The sequence below is a fragment of the Magallana gigas genome, chromosome 5, assembly GCF_963853765.1.
Source record: "Magallana gigas chromosome 5, xbMagGiga1.1, whole genome shotgun sequence".
NCBI lineage: Eukaryota > Metazoa > Mollusca > Bivalvia > Ostreida > Ostreidae > Magallana > Magallana gigas.
This window is the reverse complement of record NC_088857.1, coordinates 11386008-11412078: the sequence shown is the minus strand read 5'-3', so window position 1 is coordinate 11412078 and position 26071 is coordinate 11386008. Positions and strand designations below refer to the sequence as shown.

Genomic DNA, 26071 nt, shown 5'->3' with positions numbered 1-26071 from the left:
TTTAATGACTAAATGTACAGCAAATTATATTTATATTTATATATACATACATGTATATATACTAAGAATCATTCGTGTTGCCCCAACGGCAAAAAATATATGTGTAAATATTGGTTAACGAATACAAATTAGGGTATGTATGAGTGTTAATTAATAAGAATGTGTCGGTGCGTGAACCCTATCTACTGCTGGGGCGTCTCGAATCAGGGATGTAAAAATATCGACCAACCAAGCAAGACCTAGCGCTATGAATGAAGTAGTGTCACTTGCAGCGGAGCGCGGAAACGCTAACCACGTGAGTCTGTGAAATGACGCCGTGAAACTGAAAAAAGATAGAAAGAAAGAAAAAACAGTGTGTGTTTTTATTACAATGTTTTTCATGCGAGGATTATATTTCAGTTTGGATTTATCGGACGGAATAAAACCAGCTGGTACAGAAAATCACTCGTAGTCTTGACCAGGTAGGTTGGTATTATTTTAAAAACGTCTACTAGCATTAAATAATATATTCTTTGCAGGCTAGCATTAGTCTTTCTTTTCTATAAGTTCAAACGGAGAGTGGTGTTATAAGAGCTTTAGCCTCAAGGAAAAGAAACATAATAAAAAAAATCTTATCCCTGTCTATTATCTGTATACATGTATTTTTTGAAAAAAATTTAAATGTTTGACGTCATCATTTGAAGATAAGGAAATTAAGCCGGTATCATTAAATACTGAAAATAACCTTTGTTCAGGACAATGTATTAAATTTGTTCTTGAATTCTGTGTCAACGTTCGCCTGGAGTTTGTTTGTGATAGTGTAAATGATGGCGCTCCTCTGTATATAATTGACTACCATCGGGAAATGGGGTTCGAATATTTTCCTTAATTTCAAACGTGCAAAGTTTAATTCTGACATCAGATCAAGATAAAGTGGTCGCTTTTTCTAAACTACAAAAAGAGGAGAAAAGTACATCCAGTTCTGGTATTTCAAACTCTATATTCCAATCGTTATTGCAGTCCAATTTTTTTTAAAAATAAAATCTAAAACTTAGAGATTATGGGTATTTTTATTTTAGTTTGATCAAATTCTTTCAAATTCTAAGACGACCGACCCAATACTGCAAAATTAAAATTAGTTTTTAACTTTTTTTATCCTTGCGATCTATTGTGGGTTGATTCGATATCAGTATGTCAGTTCACGCACCTAGAGGCAGTCTCATCATGTCCATAATTAATATTCAATGAAAGACGAGGAAGGTACAGAGAAGTGAAATATAACTGTCAAGATAAGATTATCTGCAGTGCTCGGTAAATCCAGTAAACTCGGAGATCAGCTGTAACACTGCGCGGTAGATCAAAGCTAACTAGATCTATAAATAGTGACGGCGCAACAAAATGTTAATGTGGTGTATATTAACGTTTGACATCTTCTGATCCAACCGGATTAAGTATGTATATAGAGTATATCTAAATGTAATGTGATCGGCTGAATAATGCCAGCTTTGTTTTCTTTTCTTAAAGATTACTTTTCTTAATTTCTCTCTAATACATTAAGTGATGATCTGAAGAGCAGGAAATTCTTCTCGAATACTCTTGTTTTTTTAAAACAATATACCTCAAGCATTAAAGATATATAATTCTGATAGGATAATATATTCAAACAAAGTATGATAAAATGATTATGTTTCAATGACAAACGGAAAAATATATAATTAGATATACAGTAAATGTATAATACATGTTCTTAAATTGTCTGTACATGAACTGATAAGTACTGCATCTGCAATCAAGATGGTTTCTGTTAAGTAGATCATGTTTTGGTTATTTTTAGGCCACATAGTCTACAAGTTTTACTAGCATATCAGATTCATGAATCAAAATCTGACTGTTGTTTTTACATGCTCTATATTTTCCACACTTCTTCAAAGAGATTTTTAAAGGGTGTTTTTCACCAGAGTCGGTTTTTTAAACAACACCCAAAACCCTGTGACTAAACATGAAGCATTTTTTATGAAGTCTTTTAGCGTCGGATTGACTTAATTAGCATTATCCAGAGCAAAAACAAAAACAAAACAAAAAACAGAGAGAGAGAGAGAGAGAGAGAGAGAGAGAGAGAGAGAGAGAGAGAGAGGGGACCACTTTGAAATGTGAATGCATCGTTTGTTGGCTCAGGCGGTGAAAGAAGTCGAGCAAGTGTTGGAGGTCCTAGTAGTGCCAGATGAAAAATTCGATTTGCGTGACTCTTTTCCCTAGAGACAATGCTTTAAAGAGAATTATGTGCCCCTTCCCTCCGGTATATAGCTGATCTTATTTTAAGTTAGATTATATGAAAAGTGCTTCACATGCAATAGACGGATTGTCAAAAACAGATTATCACGATTGAAAACACAGATGTTAAGCATCGGTTTGGTGAGTTATCTCGTCTTAGCGGGAAGACGATTTATGACGTTTGCGTAAAAAGATTTATCGTGAACAGAAAATCCATTTACTTTTGGCAAAGGTATATATATATATATATATATATATATATATATATATATATATATATATATATATATATATATATCCATCATGATTTTTATAGATTTAGATTTTTTAATCCGATTAAAAAAAAAAAGAAACCAAGTTTACACGCTTAATGATCAAGGATTAACGAGTGTTAGATATTCTATATTTGTCAGAAACAAGTGACGTGTTTTACAGAATTTTTCTATTCCAATCGAAACATCCTGTTTTCTTTAATAATGAATAATGAAACCTTGTATCAATAGCGTTAGATGAACGATTCTATTCGATTGAAGATCGCAACTGTCGTCATTAATCTAGGCTTTGTAAACAAAGCGGGAATCCTTGGCGTGTATAGCCAATTAGGACGCGGATAAATGTTTACATCCTTCATAAAAAACAAGATGTGGTAAGGGTTATTTAATGTATTGAGTTCAGTTCGATACAATAAAAATCAAACGAACGGCCTTGACTTCGATCTATGAAAGCACAATTCAAATTTGCTTTAATAAAACACGGCTTTTAGAGGAATGTTTTAAAATATAGTTTATTTATTCTCGCCGATTTAAAACTGAATTTAATTAACCTTATATTTATTTTTTTCCACATTCACAGCAGGCCATGATGTCGATGCAAAATGTGACGTCATCTCCGGATGTGGATAAAATTCTACGACACTGGAACAGCGAGATTTCGCGGTCGTTCGCGTTAAGTACCGCGGTACATTCCATTCTGTTTTCTATTGGGACCTTTGGAAACCTGTTTATTATTTTTATCTACAACTTTAAGATGAAAGGGTACAAGGATGACCGGTATTTCATTCCTATACTAGCCGTGGTGGACATTTTGGCGTGCATGTTCTCCACGTGGTTTGCCTTGACTGTCAATATCTTTCCCGTCATGTTCCCAGACGACGTTCTGTGTAAGTGTCTCCTGTATATGAATTACCTAGCAACTCAAAGCTCAATATTTCTTTTGGTAGTGATCTCCATACAACGTTTCCTGAAAATATGTCGTCCATTCCAAAAACAGATGACTTTGTACTGGAAAAGGGTATCTTTGGGGGTCATTGCGCTGGTGACCTCCATAATCCTTATACCGGAACTGATATTCTATGGAAGGGTACCAGTCAAAAGTGCCAAGTATAATGTGACAGGACACATATGTGGTCCAATAAGATCACCGGAAAATATGGCCACTGGTTTAATCAGCTTCACGGCAGCTGCCATGTCCATCTCAGTTCTGAGCATTGCTGTCATTGTTGCTATGTACCTCTACATATTAAAGCACCTCTTGCGACAGACGAGAGTCAGGAAGTTGAATCATTGCACGAGTTACTCGCGTTCCGAGGTTTCGGATGTTCCGGTCCCTAGCGAAGACAAGGACCAGTGTGATTTTCCTCCGTCAAAACGACCGGAGATTAACGGAAACCGCAAAGACAACCCGGAAGTGAACGTCATGAAGACGACACTTGAGGTTACAAATGACGTCGTGCCAAAATTGAAACGCTCATCGGGATCGAAAATCAAACTGTCTACCCGGCGTCTCACGTTCATGTTTATGACAATATCTCTGACTAATGTGGTGTCCAATATTCCTACGATAGTATACGTGATTCTCTGTGTGAATGACCCCGAGGCTTGGTTCCGTAATCCCTATGGCTTTCTGCAACAGCTATTTCAGTTCATGCGAGCCATGCGGGTCGTTAACCACGCTATGAATCCATTTCTGTACGGACTCTTTGATGGTAGATTCCGCGACGAAATCCGAAAGCTTTGCTGTAAGAATATCAGTAAAATCGACCTTTGAGAACCTGTTAAGAAAACTGCGAATATAAAGTTAAAGTTTATTCTGCTCCATTAAGTTATCCATTGAAAACACGTTCAAGTTGGGCTGCAAGACTTTTAGAATCCACGCCACAGCCCGTGTACATGCGTTATACGCACACACAAAATAATGATTAGTTGCATTGAATTAATTGGATTTTTACATGCAGTTTGTACGTGTATTTGAATTCATATGATCGATATAAAGTTGTAACAAAATATTTTCAATTTTACTTATTCGTAGTGGAGATGTTTTTGTATGTACTTGTATATTTTTTCCACGTGTATTCAACGATTAAGTAGGAATCAAAGAAATATCTGTTTGATATGCCATTGATGATAATGGCGATGATGATGACGATGCTGATGACGTATTTAGTCTCACTTTGAACCTCCTGACGCTGGTCTCTCTCTACCACAGACTTGCTGGGGGTGTTTTAGTGTTATCCTGTAGGAATCGGGGCGGAAGCTATGATAATTTTTACACGTGTTTCAGCTGTTATCAAGAAACAGTCATGGAAATTAGCACAGAGATTTTTTTTGCCGTCGGTTTTTTTTTTGTTTTAGGATGGTCGTGTTGATAAATTGAATAAATTAACAAGAATGATGTCGTTCCGACATAACCCGAAGTCGTGATATTGTGCTTTGGTGCCTAGATAAGATCGTCTTTGCTCCGAGTGTGGCACCATGCTCACCTAATAATGCTGAAAGCATGAAGCATATAAAAAGAAAACCTTGTCAAAACCTATATAAACAATCTCCTAAGCTAATGGACAAGTAGAATTCGGGGCTATAGCCACATGTACACTTTCCCACCAAAAGCCATGTTCAATTATTGATGATGGAAGGATAAAAAGATTGGCTATTAAGCACAATGTTCTCTTGCAATTTGTTCAGGGTTAAATGTACTTCAGCAAAAAATGTACTTATAAACGCCGTTTTAAGCAATGGAAACGACCAAACTTTCTTCTCTCTCTCTTTCTCTCATCTCTCTCTCTCTCATCTCTCTCTTCACCTACACTCTCTCTCTTTTTCTTCATCTAGACTCTCTTTTTCTTCATCTTTTCTAGACTCTCTTTTTCTTCATCTAGATTCTCTCTCTCTCTCTCCCTCTCTTTCTCTCTCTCTCTCTCTTAATATTATTACACCAAAGTGGAATTATAATTAATTGAGCTTTATCTTCACTGTTCGTTATAATGTTCACGTAGCGTTCATCTCGTCGATATGATTTAAACCTGCAGCGTTTCAATTTCTTTTCATATTTCCAAGCATATTTTCTTAAGGATTCATAATAAGTATAAAGACAATTTGGAAACATATAGATAGGTACAAACGCTTGAGTTTTTGTTGTTATATCATATGACGAGTCGTCCCAGTTTTTCAGTACGGGTTACGGGAGATTAAAAAGCTCAATATCGATTCAATGATTAGTTTATTCGGGCGAGTTTATCATCAATCTATAAAAAAAGTGATCAATTTCATGGAAATGCTATATCAATTAAAAGATGTTCACTGGCTTTTTATATATAGTTGGTATTAGAGGGAAACGCAATTCTTTCATCTTGATTAAAAAGCCGCAAGTTTAATGTTGAAATTGTACCGAATAGAGGGTCGAAATTCGATTGATAAAAATTATAAATCTAACATCAATGACCTAGATTTGGGATGATTAAGCAGTGCGATACACATCTGAAACAATTATTTCTATTGTAGGAATTGAACACACGCCATATGGCGTAAACAGAAGGCATCCACACAACCGTCAACACATAAACATCGTTTCCGAAAACAAACGACATGAATTTACGTAAAAACAAATAAATGTGCAATTTGCGTAGAGTGTTTATTTGATGAAATTCGTGTTGAAACCCACATTGTACTACAAACTGTATTCATTTGCAGATTAATTCTTAAACATTGCAAGATTTTTAGCCAAACATCAGTTAAAATTTAGAGATGAATTAGTACATGTACTCACTTTGAAAAGCTTTTTCAGAGTGCGTTGACTTGGTCCCAATTTTAACGCAATTCGATTTTTTTTTTCAAAGTGCGTCGATTCGGTCCCATAATAAATTCAAATTGCATTGCCACAATGCACCAAGAAATCCAAGATTGGGGATTTTTGGGGGGAGGGAGGAGGCATTTTCTTGTGTCATTCGAATATCAAATCATAATTAAAAACTTGGTAATCAGTTCAAATAAAATCGCAATTTGATAAGTGAAGTCCAATGCATTGTATCAAGACTTCCTTATACCAATATCATTCAATGCAAATTCCTGTGCATACAATTTCAAAGTTTGTTAGGCAGAAAAATATCATATCATGGTTAATTTTTCCCGGATATTTTTTCAAACTGTGATTCAGACAAAAAATCCTCCAAATCAGCTTTTAGTTCCTTCAGAATCCTCAAACATCTATGCTGGGGCTTATCTTCTCCCCGCCGCTTTAAGGGCATACCTATTTCGTGTTATAATCACACTACGTCACTCCAAAGCACTCGAAAAAAAAAAACCCTTAAAATCCTCATTTAAAGTGCACCTTAATTAGGGTTCATGCAAAATATATGCTCATGCAGATGAAATGAAATATCGTCTACATAAATCACAACGAGACAAAGAACGATGCAATTGAAATGTGTTATCTATATCGATCCGATCGTTACACAAACTCACTATTTTATAACAATTTCGCGATGAAATGATGCTAAATTAAGTGCAAGCTTTTTAAAATGCTAATATTGGAAGGGATCGGGGATAGGTTTACCAATATTTTAGATTATTTGTGCATTGTAACGTTCCATTTAATTGCTCCAACTTGAAACAAATTCAGTGTAAATTATTTATGTAATGTTTGCGAGTAGTTAACTTATCGCTTCATCTCGTTTTCTACATTCTTAAATTTCATAGATTCGAATTTGAAAAAAAAAACTCCAATTATTATCAAATCGTACACGTACTTTATTTTTTATCCTCTTGCCATGAGATACATACAGGGTGACCCAGGTATTTGATACCATTTGAAATTCGTATAAATCAAATATTTAGTATTTGATAAAAACTTGTAAACTGGGAGTCAAGTTTAAAGTTAAATCATTAAGGTTTTCCCCACAAAAAATTTTGGGAGAAAAACGTGCTTTTCTTTTTATTATGATGTAACAAAATTACACCATATTTCTTTGGTTGAACTGAACTGTATTGAAGATGATTCGGACAAGAGAGCATGTATCTTCCGTTTTAAAACTGTTTATCAAACACAGACTCCAGATATAGTTATACGAAATATGAAATAAGAATACCCTGGGGAACAGAACTCAACAAGTGACTGCTGTAAGCAATGTTACGAATCGATTTGATGTTGTCTTTGATTTTTTAAAAAAGTACGTCATGTGGAATACTCTTGTGTTTTTATAAACAATGCTCCATATGTCAAAAAGATTAGTATTTGTGAAATTTGTTGAGTGAAAATTAACATCATACACATTTATGAAAATGCATGCATGCATTTGATTTTTTGTTCAATAAATCTAATCAAAAGTTATTTAGAGTTAATGGTGCAGATATTTTAGCAAACTCTGTAGTAGTATAAAAGGCTTGGAATCATCCTTCGATCGGAAAAACATAAAATAGATTTAAAATTATAGAGCTCCACTAATAGAATTAGTGCAGAATGCTTATACGTAAAATTAGGAATTGGTTTATAATTTTTCTTCATTTCAAGATAACCGAAATTTTTGGTAGATTATTCCTCGGGTTTATAGCCGGAAACTTTCCGTGGCTGGTCGCGAAAGAAGATAGGTCTTCCAAAGATTTAAAACGACATTGTATATCGGAGGAAATTTCCAGCATTCCTGAGTAGTCCGTCCCATAAAAATCTTGTCTACAGGAACAGCGACCCCTATACTCACGGCGATCGGGTGATAGCTCCGAGTTTCAGTTACTTGCTTATTCAGCTGTATAAGTATCACTCATCTAAAAATAAAGGTTGGTACTGAAGCTAATCTTTGATCTTTTCGGGATTACCCCCAAAAATCTCACTTGTCTCGATTTTTTTTTTATTCTAAAAACCAAACTTAAAGAAAACTCTCATCTTTTGTAATTTGATATACAAGAAATCAACAGGTGTTTGAGAATGCGGTATAAAAAGTGCTGTTTGTGGAAAATTTGTGTGCATTTATTACTTTTTTTCATGGGAAAAAAGTGAAAACTCTGGTTAGAGTTTAAAAGAAGTTAAAAACTTATAATAACACGTGTCGTGCTCCCCTCTTCCTCCATCTTCCTCTCATAGAAAGAAAAATTATTGATTACTAGTTTTTTTTCCTTAAATGTGACTAAGATGTTCTTGTAATTGGAATTTGCACACGTATATTAGCAAGTCTTTTCCTGCCCATGGTAACTGGAAGGCTAATTTTTAAAAAAAAAACATGATTGAAGAAAAACAAACTAAATACCATTTTATGAATCTCATATATATAACCAGCTTTGATACGTCAAATATTGGTGGGTGGTATAACAAAATTTACATTATGAAAACTGGATATTGCGTTAACACCCAACAAGCTTGCAATAAACTCAGATATTTGATAAAATATATGATCCATCTTATACCATATACAACAGTGATTAATAAAAATGAGCGCTTTTGTTTGCTGTCTATTATTAAAGTTCAATCTATCAACATCATTCAATTCTTAGCTCAGGTGAAAAAAATTAGAATGGAAATCCACACTTCTTCTTAATTAAAAAAGAGTTATGTCTTTGATGTATACATATCAAGGTACAAGGCAACATGCAAACTTGAATTTGTGCTTTATAATTCTGGACTCAGTATTCTAAGATTATATACAATAGGGAAATATTCTGATATCATGACATCTCAGGTGACCGTGGATAATCCAGCATATATATTCTGATATCATGACATCTCAGGTGACTGTGAATAATCCAGCATATATATATTCTGATAATCCAGCATATATATATTCTGATATCATGACATCGCAGGTGACTGTGGATATTTCAGCATATATATTCTGATATAATGACATCTCAGGTGACTGTGAATAATCCAGCATATATATATTCTGATAATCCAGCATATATATATTCTGATATTATGACATCTCAGGTGACTGTGGATATTTCAGCATATATATTCTGATATCATGGCATCTCAGGTGACCGTGGATAATCCAGCATTTATATTCTGATATCATGGCATCTCAGGTGACTGTGGATAATCCAGCATATATATATATTCTGATATCATGGCATCTCAGTTGACTGTGGATAATCCAGCATATATATTCTGATATCATGGCATCTCAGATGACTGTGGATAATCCAGCATTTATATTCTGATATCATGACATCTCAGGTGACTGTGGATATTTCAGCATATATATTCTGATATCATGGCATCTCAGGTGACTGTGGATAATCCAGCATATATATTCTGATATCATGGCATCTCAGATGACTGTGGATAATCCAGCATATATATTCTGATATCATGGCATCTCAGGTGACCGTGGATAATCCAGCATATATATATTCTGATATCATGACATCTCAGGTGACTGTGGATAATCCAGCATATATATATATATATTCTGATATCATGACATCTCAGGTGACTGTGGATAATCCAGCATATATATATATATATATATTCTGATATCATGGCATCTCAGGTGACCGTGGATAATCCAGCATATATATATTCTGATATCATGGCATCTCATATATATATATATATATATATATATATATATATATATATATATATATATATATATATATATATATATATATATATATATATATATATATATTCTGATATCATTTTAAAATCCTGTGGAGATATTATAGAAATCTAGAAAAATATTCAGATATACACATACAATCCTGGAATCGGAGATTAAAGGGTCATGCTCAATCATGATTTGGGTCAAAGGTTATTTTTTTCGATTTTTATGTTTACAATGCTCCACTAAGGCAATTTTACTAGGCAACCAAAATTTGAGTCATTCGTTGAGTCATAAACGAGTTACAGAGCTTACAATTCTTTGCTATGTAAACAAAGTTTTTGCATGTTTACATTTTTAATGTTGAGGTGAAAATTTCAGTTTTAGACCTAAAATGAATGTGTTAAAGGTTAGGAACTGTGTATTTATGCTTAAAATGAATAAGACGATAGACAAATCAGCTTTACTGGTATATTGAACCTATGTAAACAAAAGCAGGGCACGAGCATTGTTTACATGGCGCAGAATTGTGAGTCCTATATCTTGTTTATAACTCTACGTTTCATTTGATCACTATAGAAATGCATTACTAAAGCATTGTAAATTATAGAATTTGAACATAATCGTGACCATACCCTTTTAACCTTTTTAAAATGTCGTTGAGTGTAGACATAATTAAAAAAATAATAAAACGACTGAATATTTTCATTATCATCGAATTAGAATGAAAATCTTGCATTAGTTACCAATCAATGCAATGTTGTTGTTTTTTTCCACTATGATAATCAATCACATATAACTTACACTAACAGCTGATCTCGACGTGTTATTCATACTCTATAGAGAAGCACCTACTGCCTGGGGTCCATATACTGTATATAATATGACTTCACTGATCTCCAGTGCGCCATCAGTACTAATACTGGGTACATAAAGCCGCTAATAATGCTTTAGGAAATTAAATCATTTTTTTCCCTTAAAAGCAAGCCTACTGAACAATGACGCTTGGATTCAGAAACCTAAAGTGCTAAAAATTTGGTTCAAATGTGATAAAACATAAAAATATCACTATGTTCTCATAATGTTGAGGCAGTAATTTTTTTCATCCATGGAAAATGAATGCGTACCACTTAACAGACTAACAATCCGTGACCTTTTAATCAAGATCCTAGTTTTATTAGTACATGGGCAGTACTCTTACTGCTGTACGAGCGTTATGTTATGAGCACGAGGGTAGCAACCATCCCACTGTTTTGAATCCAACAGTGATTTGTTCAAGATTTATCATCGGTTAGATAGAGTAACAAAACAGGTGTATTAGTTGAATCATTTATTGATAACCATGATATCATGTATTGTATAGCATTAGTCAAGGAGAGAGAGAGATATAGACAGAAAACGAGAAATTTGAGAAAAGGCCAATTCAAACAGATCAAATAGACTTCCAGTAGATGTGGGAGCAGAAATAACAATCAATAGGTTATGATAACAATTCAGTGCGTGAGTTTGTGTGCGACGAGATTCCACATCCATAGGTTTTTACAGTACATACACACTATAATGTAACAGTCACAAGTCTCATATTCAGCATGGCCGACAGAAATCTTCGCTGTCATTTTGGCAGATTTCTCTTTCCAAAATCGACAAAATTCTTAAACTGACAGATGCCAAAATAATATTAAAAAAGAAGAAACAAAACTGTACGTGAACTTAAAAAGTGAAAAATGAAGCCAAATCAATCCTGTAAATTGTTTCTCAATAGGCACAAAAATACACGGCATGTTTAATTCACACTCAGTCACTGCAGGGCTGACACATCCGACTCATTTGAGGATAGAGAGAAAAGGAAAGAGAGAAGAAATAAATAGCGCCACCAGATCCTAGGATTTGATCCACAATGGCAACGTCACTTTATAACAACACATGGCGCTATGGGCAGCCATCTCTAGTTTACAATGTCAATATAAATAGGTGTACACAAGTTCTACAAATAAGTATGTACAATCTGAACACATCACTTTCGCTGTTTCTGGTCTCCCTGTAGAAAATTTCTCATCAGTTTGGTCCGTCAAATTTCTATTTTCTCTATTTCACAAGTAGCTCTGTGTACTGTAAAAAGTTTCTGAGAAAACTTTAGTTCATGACAACAAAACAACTTAAAACAAACAAAGCACCTGAATGAATGGGGTGTAAACAACCAAAACTTAAACAAATCTCTCGCCATGCGTACCAAATCCAACCCAAGAAAGACAACTCAGCACTACTAATTCAGGGACCACAAGTTACATGATTTCTAAAAATATTTCCCTTTGAACATGATTAAATGAAAACTAAAAAAAGTTTCTTTTACACATATACATGAGACCTACTGTGAACTTTGAATACAATGGAACACTCAATGATACTCAGCTGTAATAAAACCTTCAGACATAACAAAATGTGATATTTTTTGAGGGACCACATGAAAGACATGTACAAAAATGAGAATTTCAATCACATGCATAATTGTACAGTCAGCAATTCAAAAGCTCTAACAAATACAGAGCATTCATAAAATAATTTGGTCAACACAGATGGTATTTTGGTGGTATTTTCATTCACTTCTTTCTGCCGGTATTTTTTCATTAACTTCCTGAGATGGACTTCAGACTTTATTTGATAGTCTTGCTACTGGCACTGCATTCACAGTTGAGCTAAATTGAGTACCATTTTTCTTCCCAGCACTACAAAATCTTGATCACAAATGTCAGTAGCTATACCAGCTATGAAGTGGAAGGGTTGGCTGATCTCACACGACCTGACCCTGATTTAGAGGTCATGAGGCGTTCCACCATTGTTCTGGCATATCTAAGTCTGCTGGCAAGTTCCCGTGTGCATCCATATTTTTCGATTCCACTAAGTTTAAAGATATGGAAGTCTCTCTTCTCGTCAATGTATGTCACAGCTTGCATAAGTGGGCACAGAATAATCTTTGTGTGATCTTGAAAGAAATTGATCTGAAAAAAAATAATAACATTTAAAACAAAATATTTACATCCTAATATGAACCTACAGAGTAACGAAAACGTTTAATTCTTTACAATGACGTCAATCATTACCGCAGGCACATAACATTTGATGATTGCATTATTTTAAACAGTTTTGTTAATAACTCTGAATGATTTGCCGCTCTCAAATGTAAATATAAGTAATAAACAGCAATACAAAAAAGTTTACAGGGGTATGAACTTGGTTGGTCATGTGATCAAATCTTCTGAGAAGCCCTTAGGACTTCAAAGTATTTGATCGCATAACCAAATTCATATTTTAAACTTTCTGCTTTTTCTTATTTACATTTGCATGTTTCCTTACATGAACACTTTCAATTCTGTGTGAACTTTTAAATGACGTTACATTGATAATTGCATACCCGTGTTTATTGTGCATTATTGTAAACATTAAAAACAAGGTTATTTTAATGATTCTGAATGGTTTTTCAAACGTAAATATAAGTAAAAAAAAAAAGCAATGTCAAAAAGTTCACCAGGATATGAACTCGGTTGGCACATGATCAAATCTACTGAGAAGCCCTTTGGGCTTCGCAGCCGGAGAACTTTTTAACTTCCTGTTTATTTCTTAAATGATTTAATAAAGGAGCATTTTAAAACCCAAAATCATTAGCACATATATACATTCAGGTATTTGAGTATATTGTCATCATACCTGTAGAGTTCCGTTACTGAGGTGTAAAACAATGGCACTCCTGGTCCTGAACCAGTGTCTGAGGAACGGAAGTCGAGTCATGTCATCTCCCTCTCTAGGAGTCATGTTGGCACCGGCCTACAAATAGGGACAGATAATTTATTGACTTTATGAGATACTGTATAGTGTATAGAAGTCTCTTTTGCAGCAGTATTTGCATCTGATACAAGAGAAACAACTCTTACTTCTTTAAAGAATTACTGTTAAGCCACACAAATTTATGTTTAGATTCTCATCCCGATTTGCAAAAAAAATGGGGCAGATGGGTGGATTTCATTTTCTATTTTCTAAAACATCTCCCCATCACTGTTCATGTTCTTGAAATAACAACTGCTATATTTTTTTTCATTGTTAAGGTATCCCACTCCTCAATGTTCTTGTATCAAGAATTTCTTGAGAAGTATTCTATTGAAATCTGTAGACAAAACACACTTAAATAATACAAAGATAATGGGAGGTCAGTGTTCATCAGTGGTCAATTAAATTTGACCTTTTTGCACCTAAAATGCGATATCAGCCTGATCAGGATTTGTTGTCAGAATTTTTGATTAAGCAAACTCTTTTCTTAAAATGTTGATTTTAATTATGTACAATGGTCACACTGAATAGAGGGATTACGAAAAAAAAATTGCATGAAGCTGCATAAATGTTTGTATGACCTTTTTGCACTTAAAATAGACAATTTTTATAATAGATACAATTTGATTTGAAATAAAAACATTTTGAATATCAAGAATTTTAGAAGATTAATCCAGTTTGCCTACATATGTATTCAGTATCATTTTGACATAATAAAACATGGAGGTCAGTGATTTCAAAATTTAGATACATGGCTTCAAAGGTAAAATCATTGCAAAATTTGGCTTTAAAAAATTCAGACATTTTCTATATATTTGCATGATTTTATGCTAAACGTCTATCATTCTCTCAAAATTTAGTTTAGTACAAGTCATAGAGAACCTATAGAACATGTCACAAACCTATCAAATGTTAAAAATGAGAATAATGAATAAAGTATAATAAAAAGAAAAGTATATTGAAAATTCATAAAATTGCTTGTTTCTGTCATTTTCGACTAAAAAACCTTTCGCACGAGAAAATAGTTCCCCCCAAAACTTGTTCGTTTCTTGAATTCAAATGGATTTTCTTTACGAATGTTGTGTAATTATGAAATGATGATCTTTTTGTGAGGTTTAAATTAATAAAATCATATTCATTTAAAATATAATGAACATCTGCGCAATGAAATCAAAACATGAGGAGTGATATACCTTAATGCTATTTAAATATGAGTACACAAAGCAATTTATTATTTTTAAATTCTATTTAATTTCATCTTAACTGTTTATGCATGTAGACATTTGTATCCAAGTGATAACAAACATGATTGGAATCAAATGATAATCCACTTGTCAAGTAGCAATTAAAATGCCTTGCCTTTATTGTATGCCAAGCACAATTTTATTTCAGAATAAAATACATCAAGGTGGTCCAATTTCAGAGGGAATCTAAAATTTTTTTACATGTGGCTTTTTGTAGCAATATATAAATCAATCTTCATTTCCTTACAGTAATGAAACTTAAAAGTTATTTTCTTTTTTTTCAGTTTATAAAATACAATTTCTGATAAGAATAATGTATCTCTTGAATTTAAAAAGAAGGGAAATTATCCCTTTGTTCAACCTATAAAGTAATATACAACAAGCTAACTAACTATTTAAAAAGAATTCAAACTCACAATTTAAGGAGCTTTTTAAAAAATTATTTTGTTATTTTGGAAATACAAGTTTATATTCACCTTGAGGAGATGCTCATTCATGTAGTTCCTGAAGTACTTGAGCAGAGTGACTTTTTTGGTCAGGGTTTCTGGGAACACCTTCAGTGTGTGGTAATGTTCTGTCCCGTCTCTCTCAATATACTGAATATTTCTGAAAGGGAAGTCAATGTATAGTCCATAGAACAATAAACACAGAGGAAATATCCCATGTACAATCAATAGTAGGAAATATAGAATATGGTTGGAATGACCGACAGTCTCATTGTTTCCACTATGAAAACATATATACATTGTACTGCATCAAAAAGAGGTGGACGCAGAGACTTATTGACATTACAAATTTAACTTTCGGTAAGTTTAATTGAGAAAAAAATTCAGGCAATTCAAGGAAGTTTTGCTGCAAAGAGACTCTCTTTGGTGTAATGATCTAACAATAGACTTACTCTCCGTTAGCCAGGAGGATGAGACGAGTGGAGTCGTTGAAGAGAACCCCCACACTGTTGTCACACAGCTGGTAGCCCAGCCCATACTTGTCCGAGTAGTCGACCCACTTGCTGACCCAGTAGATAGGAATGGATGCAGGGTCCTCAGCCTCCTCTGTAAAAGTAATATCGACTGTTCACCATACCAATTCATTTCAAAACACAATTACATACAATATTTAATCAAACTCAAAACTGAGTAATTTCATTTTGGTAGTGACATTATTTACTGTATGAAATTTTTTTTTTCACATTGTACATGTACATGTATAAATGTCGTCCACGTTAAAATAAGACAATCAACAAACTTTGTCACTTTGCTTGATGGTACATTTGAATTTTGTACAATTTAATGTAACTTTAAAGGTACCATCATTTTATTTTCTACACTATACATGCTAAAGAGCAGAAAATAATATTTTAAAGAATGAATTTAAAACCTAACCAATTCATATTGACAGTCATACTATTTTATAAACAGTTTCTAAACGCTGCAACCCTATTTAAACTTTAATAAATTAAGCAGCAATTGATTTCATTCCATGAATATATTATAATGGATTTTAAAACTGACCTTCTTGAACATGAATTTTTTCGGACGGTTTTGATGCTATCACAGTTGAAAGGATGGCAAAGAGGTCTGACAAATAATAGTCTGCAGGTTCGTCACCTAAAAAAACCATATACAGTTCAATATAACAGACAAACTTACTGGGAAACGATACTTTTATATGACATCAGAATACCCATAATGATATAGCCCTTTTGTGACTCACTTCCTTTCCTGCGTCCCTCATCAGTTTCCTCCGAATCTGCTGGATATTTATCGTCTTTCTTCATGTCAGTTGGGGCCGTCTGGGGTCGAGAATTTCCATCTAATCAGTAAGATAATGTGGTTATTTAGACTTCTTATTCAATTTACTTTAAAAAAACAACAACAGATCATCAAATAAACAATAACAAAAAAAAAATCCTTAAGAATAATATGTGTCTTACCTGCTCTATTGATTTCTAGCAGAGGACGTCGAGACAATGCCTCAGAGCGAGCTAACGTATCAAACCTGGGGGCCATGGTCAAACAGCTGGTGGGTAGTCGGGGCGGGAGGTATCCTACACATAAAACAAAATCGTCATCAAACATTTACAAATAACACCAAATACTACTGAATAGGATTAAGTAGTTTCCCTACACAAACAAACCAAAGTGAGCATGAAATATCACATAAAACACCAAACATCATTGAACAGTATTCATATTTTCCTCCCGGCAATTTACCTGTATGGAAGAATTCCTCCTCTAACAGAGTTTCCATATTGGGCCTGTCTGTTGGGTCTCCTTTGAGCAATTTCATGATGAGGTTTTTGGCAGGCAGACTTACTCTTGAAGGAACGTGGTACTCATTCTTTTTTATCTTCATGTATGTGTCTTTGAGACATGATGTTTCGAACGGAGGTTTGCCCACGAGTAAAGTGTACCTATTAAAGTAAAAATGCTTCCAATGCAAGTTATAATTTTTGAGATTTTTAAGTCAAAGGTTTGTTGTAAAATAAGCTGACAAAAGTTTAATCACATCAGAGTTACCACTAAGGTGCATTAATATGATGACAATAATAAGCCCAATGTATCTAACTTTTAATCAAACTGTGATGGACCAATGACATTTTCATTGTGTGAGAGAATCTTTGAGGCAATTCCTTTGAAGCATGCAACTTACAGAATACAACCCAATGACCACACATCCACTTCAAAACTGTGCCCCTTTTTCCCTAACACCTCTGGTGCAATGTAGTTTGGCGTTCCACATAATGTTCTACAAAGAAAATTAATTTAACATTGTTTAATTTTATTTATTGAAAATTAGGTATTTCATCAATAAATTAACTTTGAAAATGTTCACAACAAATTTGTTCCTTCTACCTTTTTCTCTCTCCATCATAGTCCACTCTTGTAGCCAGCCCGAAGTCTCCGATTTTCACCTCCATTTCATCGTTGATGAAGAGATTTCCTAGCTTTAGATCTCTATGAATGATTTTGGTGTTGTGAAGATATTGACAAGCCAGAATAACCTGCCGGACAAAGTAGCGAGCCTCTGGTTCTGTCACTGCTTTTCTTCTTTTGTGCAGCTCCATCAAAGACTAGAGAAATGAATAATATCACATTTTTATTGTTTTATTTACCACAATGTACCAATTCAAGAAAAACATTTAAACATTTTCAACACAATCAAAACTTTGCTTGCCAAATTCTAAGAATACATTAAACAATCATTCATTATTTATACTGTATTCATATATACATGTGCAACTAAAACAAATTTCCAAGTAATGGCAAGTTTACACCTGAGGGAGTAAAACAAAAATAATCAAAGCAATTTCACAACAATATTTTTCTTAGAAAACTGTCTCACTTATAAACTGCCATACTAAAATGACAGTGTCAGATGTCATTGTCGCACCCTCTGTCCCTCCATCATTGATGTAAGGTGTGAAGGTGTTAACGGGGCCCACAACTAGGGTGAGAACTTACCCGTCTACGACACAGCTCCAGGAGAATGTACACATTATCCATGTCCTCAAAGAAAGAGTGGAACTTGACAATGTGTTTGTGAGAAACACTGCGATGAATGCTAATCTCCTGGGTCATCTGCAACAAGACAAATAAGTTCAGTCAAAATTAAGAACATAAATGAAAATTTGGAAGCAATAGTTTTAATTTCAAAAGCAAGCAACACTTTTTAAATTGATAATCAGGTATAGCACACTAGAACAAGTTATCAAACCTTGTCTTTCTGATGCTGTTTTACAAGTAGAGACTTTGGAACAATTTTTCCTGCAAATATCTCTTTGGTGTCTGCATCTGTCAATTCGTAGCATTTTGCAAATCCACCCTAAAAGGAAAAAAAAATAATGTTTTTTGAATAATTGGAATAAGGAAAAAAAATATGTTTATTGAATAATTGAAAGGGCTATCTGGCAGAAACATCAACATGTAAAGAACTTTTTAAGGAACTTTTTGCATAAAAAACTATTTAAAAAAGTATTTGCTAGAAGTTGGAGAACATGAAATAAAGAAAACCCTAGTGATTTGTGATTGTATATATCATTTAAATCCTTCTTATGTTTAATTATATCTCCTTGCCATGGCTTGAAGATAGAAAAATCACAACTCATTTGAAATCAAATACCATACAATTGGTCACAAAATTGGAAATTCATTAAGGAATGACTAAGAACTATTTTTCTCCTCAAAAACTTTGCTGGCCTAAGACCAATTCTCACCATGGACCAGTTCAAAGGCAGTTCGCGAGACCACATAATTTATGTTCATATTATGACATTATAGTGCATTGGTGAGAAATGGTATGTGGTGAGAATTGGTTCTTTGCCAACAGAAACCACACAAGGATATGGAGACAAATAAAGTGTATAAATTAATCAGAAACACATTTATTCTATATTGTTTAATGATTAACGTGAAAGAAAACATGTCTGTTTTGCTGTTGATCTCAAAAGGCTCTGTATTGCTATTATTACCATTCACTCTCTTTAGATTCTCTAGTTATTGTATGCCACTGATTTTCATTGGTTGTTTTCAACAAAGCAATTGCAATGCTATTTAAATCAACAACCTGTTATACTTCTTACTTTGATAATTTATAAACAGATAATGTCATTGGAATAAAAAGTATGTCAGAACTTTTGCTTCATAACATTCATATTTTGTTTATATAGTCCTCCATTTTAAACTGCAGCTATGAACATGTCCATACACGTTAAAACTTCTGAACTTCAAATTTAAATGCACAAGCTAACTATGACATTACAGATTGTTATCCACAACAGACATAAAATTTTATATATAAAATTATCATTTTATACCTTGCCAAGAAATCTGCCTTTCAAGTATCTTTTTCCATTTCCAGGATCAATGACTATGTCAGGTATATCCTTGCGTATTTCTTCTCTTCTTAATGCGCTCGACATTTTACTGTTACAAGGTGCTGGCTACACTGATGACATTAATGTTTGAAATTAAAATAAATGCAAAAAAAACCTAACGGAGTCCTTTTTACACGTTCCTTCAGTTTCTACCTGTCCTGTTTTAAATTTACCAGTTTGAAGATTGTGTACAGCAACAATCAACCGATTGGCTAATTCTTCCAAGTTTAATTTCATTGGTTTAGATCAATTTTCTCGCTAGAGGGCGTAAAGTCTAAATTTTATATAGAAAGTGAAAGAAAAATTCCGAGAGACCCCGATTTCGTTCATGTCGGAAACCTTTTGCAACGATTACTTTGATTGGACGAAAGTACCTAATGGAAAATCTTAACACATGATAGTTTAGGAAATATACCACATGGCTATGCTAGCAGAACCACGTAACAAACGCAAAATTTCGATTAACCCAAATGGAAATGCATGGAGTAACGGTAATATATAATTTAATGTGATGTTAAAAATGATTTTAAAGGTTGATTAAATTTTATCCAGCTATTTCGCATATAATCAAGTCAAATCAGCATTTAGATTTAGAGAAAATTCGGGTTCCTGTTTACATTTCATTTGGTCCAATTTGCTTTGCTATAATATTTAAATAAAACAAACCAGAAAAACCAAAAACTTTAGACAACATATATGCAAGTTGGAACAGGGACGTATACGTCCCTGGTTGGAATAACAGATTTAAATCTGACCTGGGCATTTTATTGTAAGAGAGAAGCAACATAACACAAAAGCATTTTAAGGAAACATTATCAAATTATTTGATTTTATCAGGTTGGCCCCCCCCCCCCCCCGGTTTGGTGGTTTTGAGTCCCATTTGGTGGTTAAATGCCCAAATAGTAAACCTGTTCACAGGAGTCAGCGATTTTATCAATTTGTTGTACAAATAAGTGAGAAACAGGCAAAATCCTACCAGTGAGCATAGCGAGCGAAGCGACAGGATGGCAACAAGTTTTCTAGATTTTCTTTATTTCTACCACTTACAACTCTGTCATCTCCAAATTAAAAGTCTGTCATACATGCCTAACGGAGTGTTATCTACAAATCTGAAAGTCACGAGTTCGAATCTCGCTGGGTTTTTTTATAAATTTTACCTTGGTCAAATATTGTGAAATTTGGAAAATCTAAAATGGGGCAGGTATTTTTAATATTGTGTCATTTTATCTACATTAAAATCATTATGGACAGGTGTCCCATACCACCTCAAAAAGAGGTTGTTAAAGGGCAAAGACCTTTTTGGCAAGTTTTAAAAGACCATAGAAGATGACATTACTGTTGTCGATTTTTATTAGGTCACCTGAGTAAACTCAATAATCAAAGATGAATCGGGTGCAAGCAGAAAATGCTTTCTCCAAAACTTTTAAACATCTTGTCAAACTGGATCATATCATTGATCAGATTTTTAATTTTAACCCCAACAAAATAATTCTAATAATTAAAAAAAAAATTTTTAATAAAAGTATGAAAGATTTAAATTGAAATATTTATAATCATATTCATAGATAAAAAAAAACTAAATACATTGATTTTAATTACTGGGTATATTCTGCCCATATTTTACTATTTTAGTTTGTACAAGAATCTTGTAAATCAGGCACTGACAGAGGTGAAAGCGATGCTTGCGTAGAATGACCTCTATTGAGAGAGAGTATGGGCAGAGGCCTCACTGAAAATCAGGACAGCTCTGCATTAGTTTTGTTCGAAATTTTGCCCAAACTTTGATCGTATGTTACACGTTTGATTTTAATATTTGTGTCTTCTTCTATTCAATTTTGCAGTGAATTGCTTTTATTCATCTTTTATATTACAGATACCACTAAATTTGGCCAGAAGTTAATGAAAAAGTTTGGTTGGAGTGAAGGAAAAGGTCTTGGTGTAAAGGAGGATGGAATTTCCGATCACATCAAAGTTGACTATAAATTTGGAAATAAAGGTAATTCTGGGGATCTTTGTGACACTATATCTATAGCTTTATTTTGTTGCTCTTGTTATGTTGAGTCTATTTATTAATAATTGAATATTTTAAGCATATTAGAAATTGTGGCCCACTCTGACTCATACTCTCTACAACGACATGTGATCTCTTTTTATCCAGAGAAATTGACAAGAAATGAAAACATATTTCTAAAGGAAATAAATATACTTTTAAAAAGCAAAATATTTGTTGCAAAGATATTGTGGTACAGAGAAATAATAAGTTTGATTTTTGAAACGTGTGATAATGGTTATTTATTATATTTATTGGCAATATAGCAAAATTACTTATAAGTAAGGTTAAAAAATATAAAAAGTGATTTAGTGTATGTAACGTATGATAAAGGTATGTTAAATTGGGTTTTTTTGACAGGTGTAGGGTATAAGAAAGATCAGGGTGACAACTGGATAGCCCATCAGGATGACTTCAATGCCATACTGGCCAACCTGAATGAAGGAAACTCAGAACAGCAGGCCTCTGTGTCTAGTATTGAGTCAGCGTCCAAAAAATCACGCAGCCGAGTCCAGTCAGTATTCATTCCAACCATTTATGTTGCAACTCAAATACAAAATTATAAATGATGTTTTTGAAAAATAAATCCATGTCAGAGCCTGAGAGGATAATATTAATCAAAATTATTGCAATTTTCAAGCTATTTTTATGGCAAAGAAACTCTTTTAGTCTTGAAATCTTCTGAACCACCATTTCTTTAACATATTGGAATAAGTAATGTTCCTATCGTTACATTGAGCTGACCTTTGGGAAGTTAATTTTCATCATTTATGATATTTGTTTTAGCTACCAGAAGTTTGTTCAGGGAAAAGACTTGTCAAACCGATCAGCCACCGATTTAGACTCCATATTTGGTGTACGCAAAGAGAAGAAAAAAAGCAAACAGAAAGAAGAGGAAGAGGAAGCACCTAGCGAGAAAGAAGTCGAGGTATGTGCTGCCAAACAGGAATCATCAGTCCATTACATTGTACTGTGGTTTCATCAATATTCATAGAATACCAATTTTTGTTAATTTCGTTGTTAAGTTTGTCCATGAAATTAAGGGTTCATTGAACTGCAATTCCTACTAATAATTTGTATTGATAGGCTCGTTGACCACGCATTTACATATTTTTGAAACTGTTTATGCTACACACTATAATTATTTGAATTTATTTCTTTCTATGCATTTTGTAGTTTCAAATGCTTCAAATCTTCTTTTATTTTTAGGCTGACAGTGGGTCTTTGGTAACCTATAACAGCAAACAAAGTTTACAAGAATACTTTGCCCAAAAAATGGCAGAAAAACGAAGAGGAAGTCAACCTATCCCAACTTCTGTAGAATCCATCAAGGAGGAAGAGGCAAGTGAAAATGGATCAGCGTCAGAGAAAAAGAAAAAGAAAAGAAAGAATAAATTAGAGGAAACAAAAGATGAGGATAAAGATGCAAGAGTGGGATTTTATCTAGATGATGAATCTGAGAAGACAGTTAAAAAGAGGAAGAAAAGAAATGCATCTGATGTGGAAGAAACCGCGGATTCATCTGTTGTTGATAAGGAATGTGTTAAAAAATCAAAAAAGTTGAAAAAGAAAAAAAAGGAGAGAAAAGCTACTGAGGATGAACCTTGCTCAGAGGAGATGGCGGAAACTGTGGACAGTCCCTGTGTGAAAGAAAGTGACAAAACTCAGGAAAAATACACGGAGGGAGAACAGCAAACAGAGGCAGATGGGAATGACTGTTTAACAGGCAAACTCTCAAAGAAACGGAAGTCTGAGAGCTGTGAAGACGTGCCAAAGAAGAAGAAAAAAAAGTCTAAAAAAGGTGAGTCAAGTGTTGAAATGACAACTGATGGTCGGGCAAAGCGAGTTGTGTTTGATTCCGAAGGAAACCTTGAAAGAGTTGAAAACACCCAGGAAACCCTGGTGAATATAACGAAAGAGAGCTACATGAAAACATTTATGCCTAATTACACCGAAAAAATCAAAACTGGTGGTAGTGAAAAACAGCCGCCAATCAAAAAAGCAAAGACAAAGAAACTTAAAGACAAGTCTGTTAGAGTAAGTAAAGTGAAAACAAAGCAGAAGAGTGAAGAAAGTTTCTGGAGCAAACCAAAACAGTATGCATCACAGCAAAAACTTGTACAACAGACATATCCAGAGAGAAGACCTGTAGCTCACAGATTATGTAAGGAGAATAGTGTTGTGCAACGGGCTAGAGACACTAGGGTACTGCGTCCACAAAGACCAAGTGTTCAAACAAGGTCCAATTGGCAAGGAAGCGGAGAAGCGTTATCCAATGACAGGAGGGCACCGCCAATGCCAGTAAAAAGAGCAACAACTTATGAGGAGCGAATGGAGAGAAAGAAGAAATTAGAAGAAGACATTATAACAAAACTCCCATCCATTGTAGACTTGTTTAAATCTAAAGGAGCCAGTATGCATGCTATCAGTGGTGTGTATGTTAAACCAGTTGAAAAAGAAATAACAAAAAAGGAACCTGCTAAAAAAGGTCAGCGAAAAATAGTGAAAAAGAAACTTGCTGGCAAACCAGCCAAGCAGCAGGATTCTTCGAAAAAGTCAAAGAAAACAGTAAAGAAAAAGACTCATAAAAAGAAAAGTAGCAAGCCAAAGGCATTGACTGAAGCTGATAAGTTAAGGATAGAACAAATCAGTAAAACAAAAGGGAAAACACTCACTCGCCATCAGTTGAAAAAATCCCTGTGGTATTCTAAACAAAAATTCAAAAAGTAGGCTTGGAGGCAAGTTAAATGGTTCTTGTGTTAAAAAAAATCATGCAGTTGTTTTCCAATATGTTTTTATGTGTACATGATAGTAAAAAATATTTTGAAATACAGACTACAAGAGTGCCAAACGTTTTATCTTTTTAATTCGATACACAAATTTGTTTCAAATAATGATGTTTAATTTTCTTCTTTTGCATCTAGGCAAGAAATTATGAAACCCTGTAATCCATTGGCAGGTTAAGGAGACTTTGCAGAGACATTCTTATTATTAAAGCTCACCCTAAAGTACACATACATTAACTTGTATATCAAGTCATTCATCAATGATTTCTTGATCTGTACAATGTATTTTTAGATCTAAATGATATGTAAATTCAGTTTTGAGATGTAAATTATAACGTTACGGTTGACAAACTGAGAATGAAACAAGAAAGCTATAAATAATGTAATGATTGTATCTTTTGTTACAGAATTAAGTCTAAATATTAACATGAAGTGGTTTTATGCTGTTTGAAATATGATTGTTATGGAATAAACTTGTAATTTATATAATAAATCTTGTAATTGGTGTATATGGAAAGCAGTGATGGTAATGGCACCATCAAATTTGTGTGTTTTTGTGATGATAGAAAGCTGAACACAACTTGTGAAAGGAAGAGTTCATCCTTGGCTGCTGTATTTACATGTATGTACACATTAAGGCAGCATAGAAACACCATAAGTGGGCAATATAAGTTCTAGGTTTGCAAACAGAGTTATTATATGGGAAAGGATCATGAATGTTATCCTTGTGCTGGTATCAGAATCAGAAAAAAGGTGTATGGCCTATGACAGATTGACTATTTTTGATTATCAAATTGTACCATATTCAGCTCTAAGTATGGTACCATTATATAAACAGTGCCTGTTTGGGAGGACAACATTTGAAATTATTATACTTTCATGTTAAATACTGAAATCTGATTGGTTTAGACGCAGTTGATAATCCGTTCTATTATCATCAGTGTTAGCAACACACTTGGCAACCGGTAACACAACGAATTGTTACAAGCGCGTGAATAATGCGTGTACAGTTTGCTGTAAAATTGATGTCATTTCTATATGAAAGCAGTAAAAATTTCTCTAAAATTAAGACATTCAGTATAATAAAATAAATAGTGACTGTTTGGGAGGATAACCGTTGAAATTGACACCCCCAGAAAACCATTGTCAACCGACGCGAAGCGGAGGTTGACAATGGTTTTCTCTTGGTGTCAATTTCAACGGTTGCCCTCCCAAACAGACACTTTTTATTTTATTATA

The 26071-nt window shown here is 33.8% G+C and overlaps 3 protein-coding genes across 8 annotated transcripts; 2 read left to right on the top strand and 1 right to left on the bottom strand.

The window, feature by feature from the left end:
• Window positions 1-247: 247 nt before the first annotated feature.
• On the top strand, window positions 248-4534 carry LOC105341496 (5-hydroxytryptamine receptor 2B). Of its 4 annotated transcripts, none has more exons than XM_034452630.2 (2): window positions 248-465; window positions 3103-4534. In XM_034452630.2, exon 2 carries the CDS (start codon window positions 3109-3111, stop codon window positions 4294-4296), a length of 1188 nt encoding a protein of 395 aa, XP_034308521.2. In that variant the 5' UTR covers window positions 248-465; window positions 3103-3108; the 3' UTR covers window positions 4297-4534. The 4 variants fall into 4 exon arrangements, with proteins under 4 accessions (XP_034308521.2, XP_011446351.2, XP_065940949.1 ...); XM_011448049.4 differs by having other exon boundaries at window positions 249-461; XM_066084877.1 differs by lacking the exon at window positions 248-465 and adding an exon at window positions 1248-1430.
• Window positions 4535-11372: 6838 nt separating this feature from the next.
• On the bottom strand, window positions 11373-20212 carry LOC105341494 (serine/threonine-protein kinase PLK1). Its single transcript, XM_011448048.4, has 13 exons — window positions 19937-20212; window positions 18838-18945; window positions 18585-18701; window positions 17976-18193; window positions 17773-17868; window positions 17334-17533; window positions 17054-17167; window positions 16834-16932; window positions 16632-16727; window positions 16019-16172; window positions 15597-15726; window positions 13760-13876; window positions 11373-13053 (listed from the first exon to the last, which is right to left on the bottom strand). The coding sequence occupies exons 1-13, from the start codon at window positions 20039-20041 to the stop codon at window positions 12820-12822; spliced, it is 1788 nt and encodes a 595-aa protein (XP_011446350.1). The 5' UTR covers window positions 20042-20212; the 3' UTR covers window positions 11373-12819.
• Window positions 20213-20332: 120 nt separating this feature from the next.
• On the top strand, window positions 20333-25309 carry LOC105341493 (PIN2/TERF1-interacting telomerase inhibitor 1). 3 transcript variants are annotated; one of them, XM_011448045.4, is made up of 6 exons: window positions 20333-20487; window positions 21870-21992; window positions 22407-22560; window positions 22833-22974; window positions 23256-24784; window positions 24971-25308. In XM_011448045.4, exons 1-5 carry the CDS (start codon window positions 20415-20417, stop codon window positions 24774-24776), a joined length of 2013 nt encoding a protein of 670 aa, XP_011446347.3. In that variant the 5' UTR covers window positions 20333-20414; the 3' UTR covers window positions 24777-24784; window positions 24971-25308. The 3 variants fall into 3 exon arrangements, with proteins under 3 accessions (XP_011446347.3, XP_011446349.3, XP_011446348.3); XM_011448047.4 differs by having other exon boundaries at window positions 20334-20487; window positions 23256-23847; window positions 24971-25303; XM_011448046.4 differs by lacking the exon at window positions 20333-20487 and adding an exon at window positions 21641-21783 and having other exon boundaries at window positions 24971-25309.
• Window positions 25310-26071: the final 762 nt, after the last annotated feature.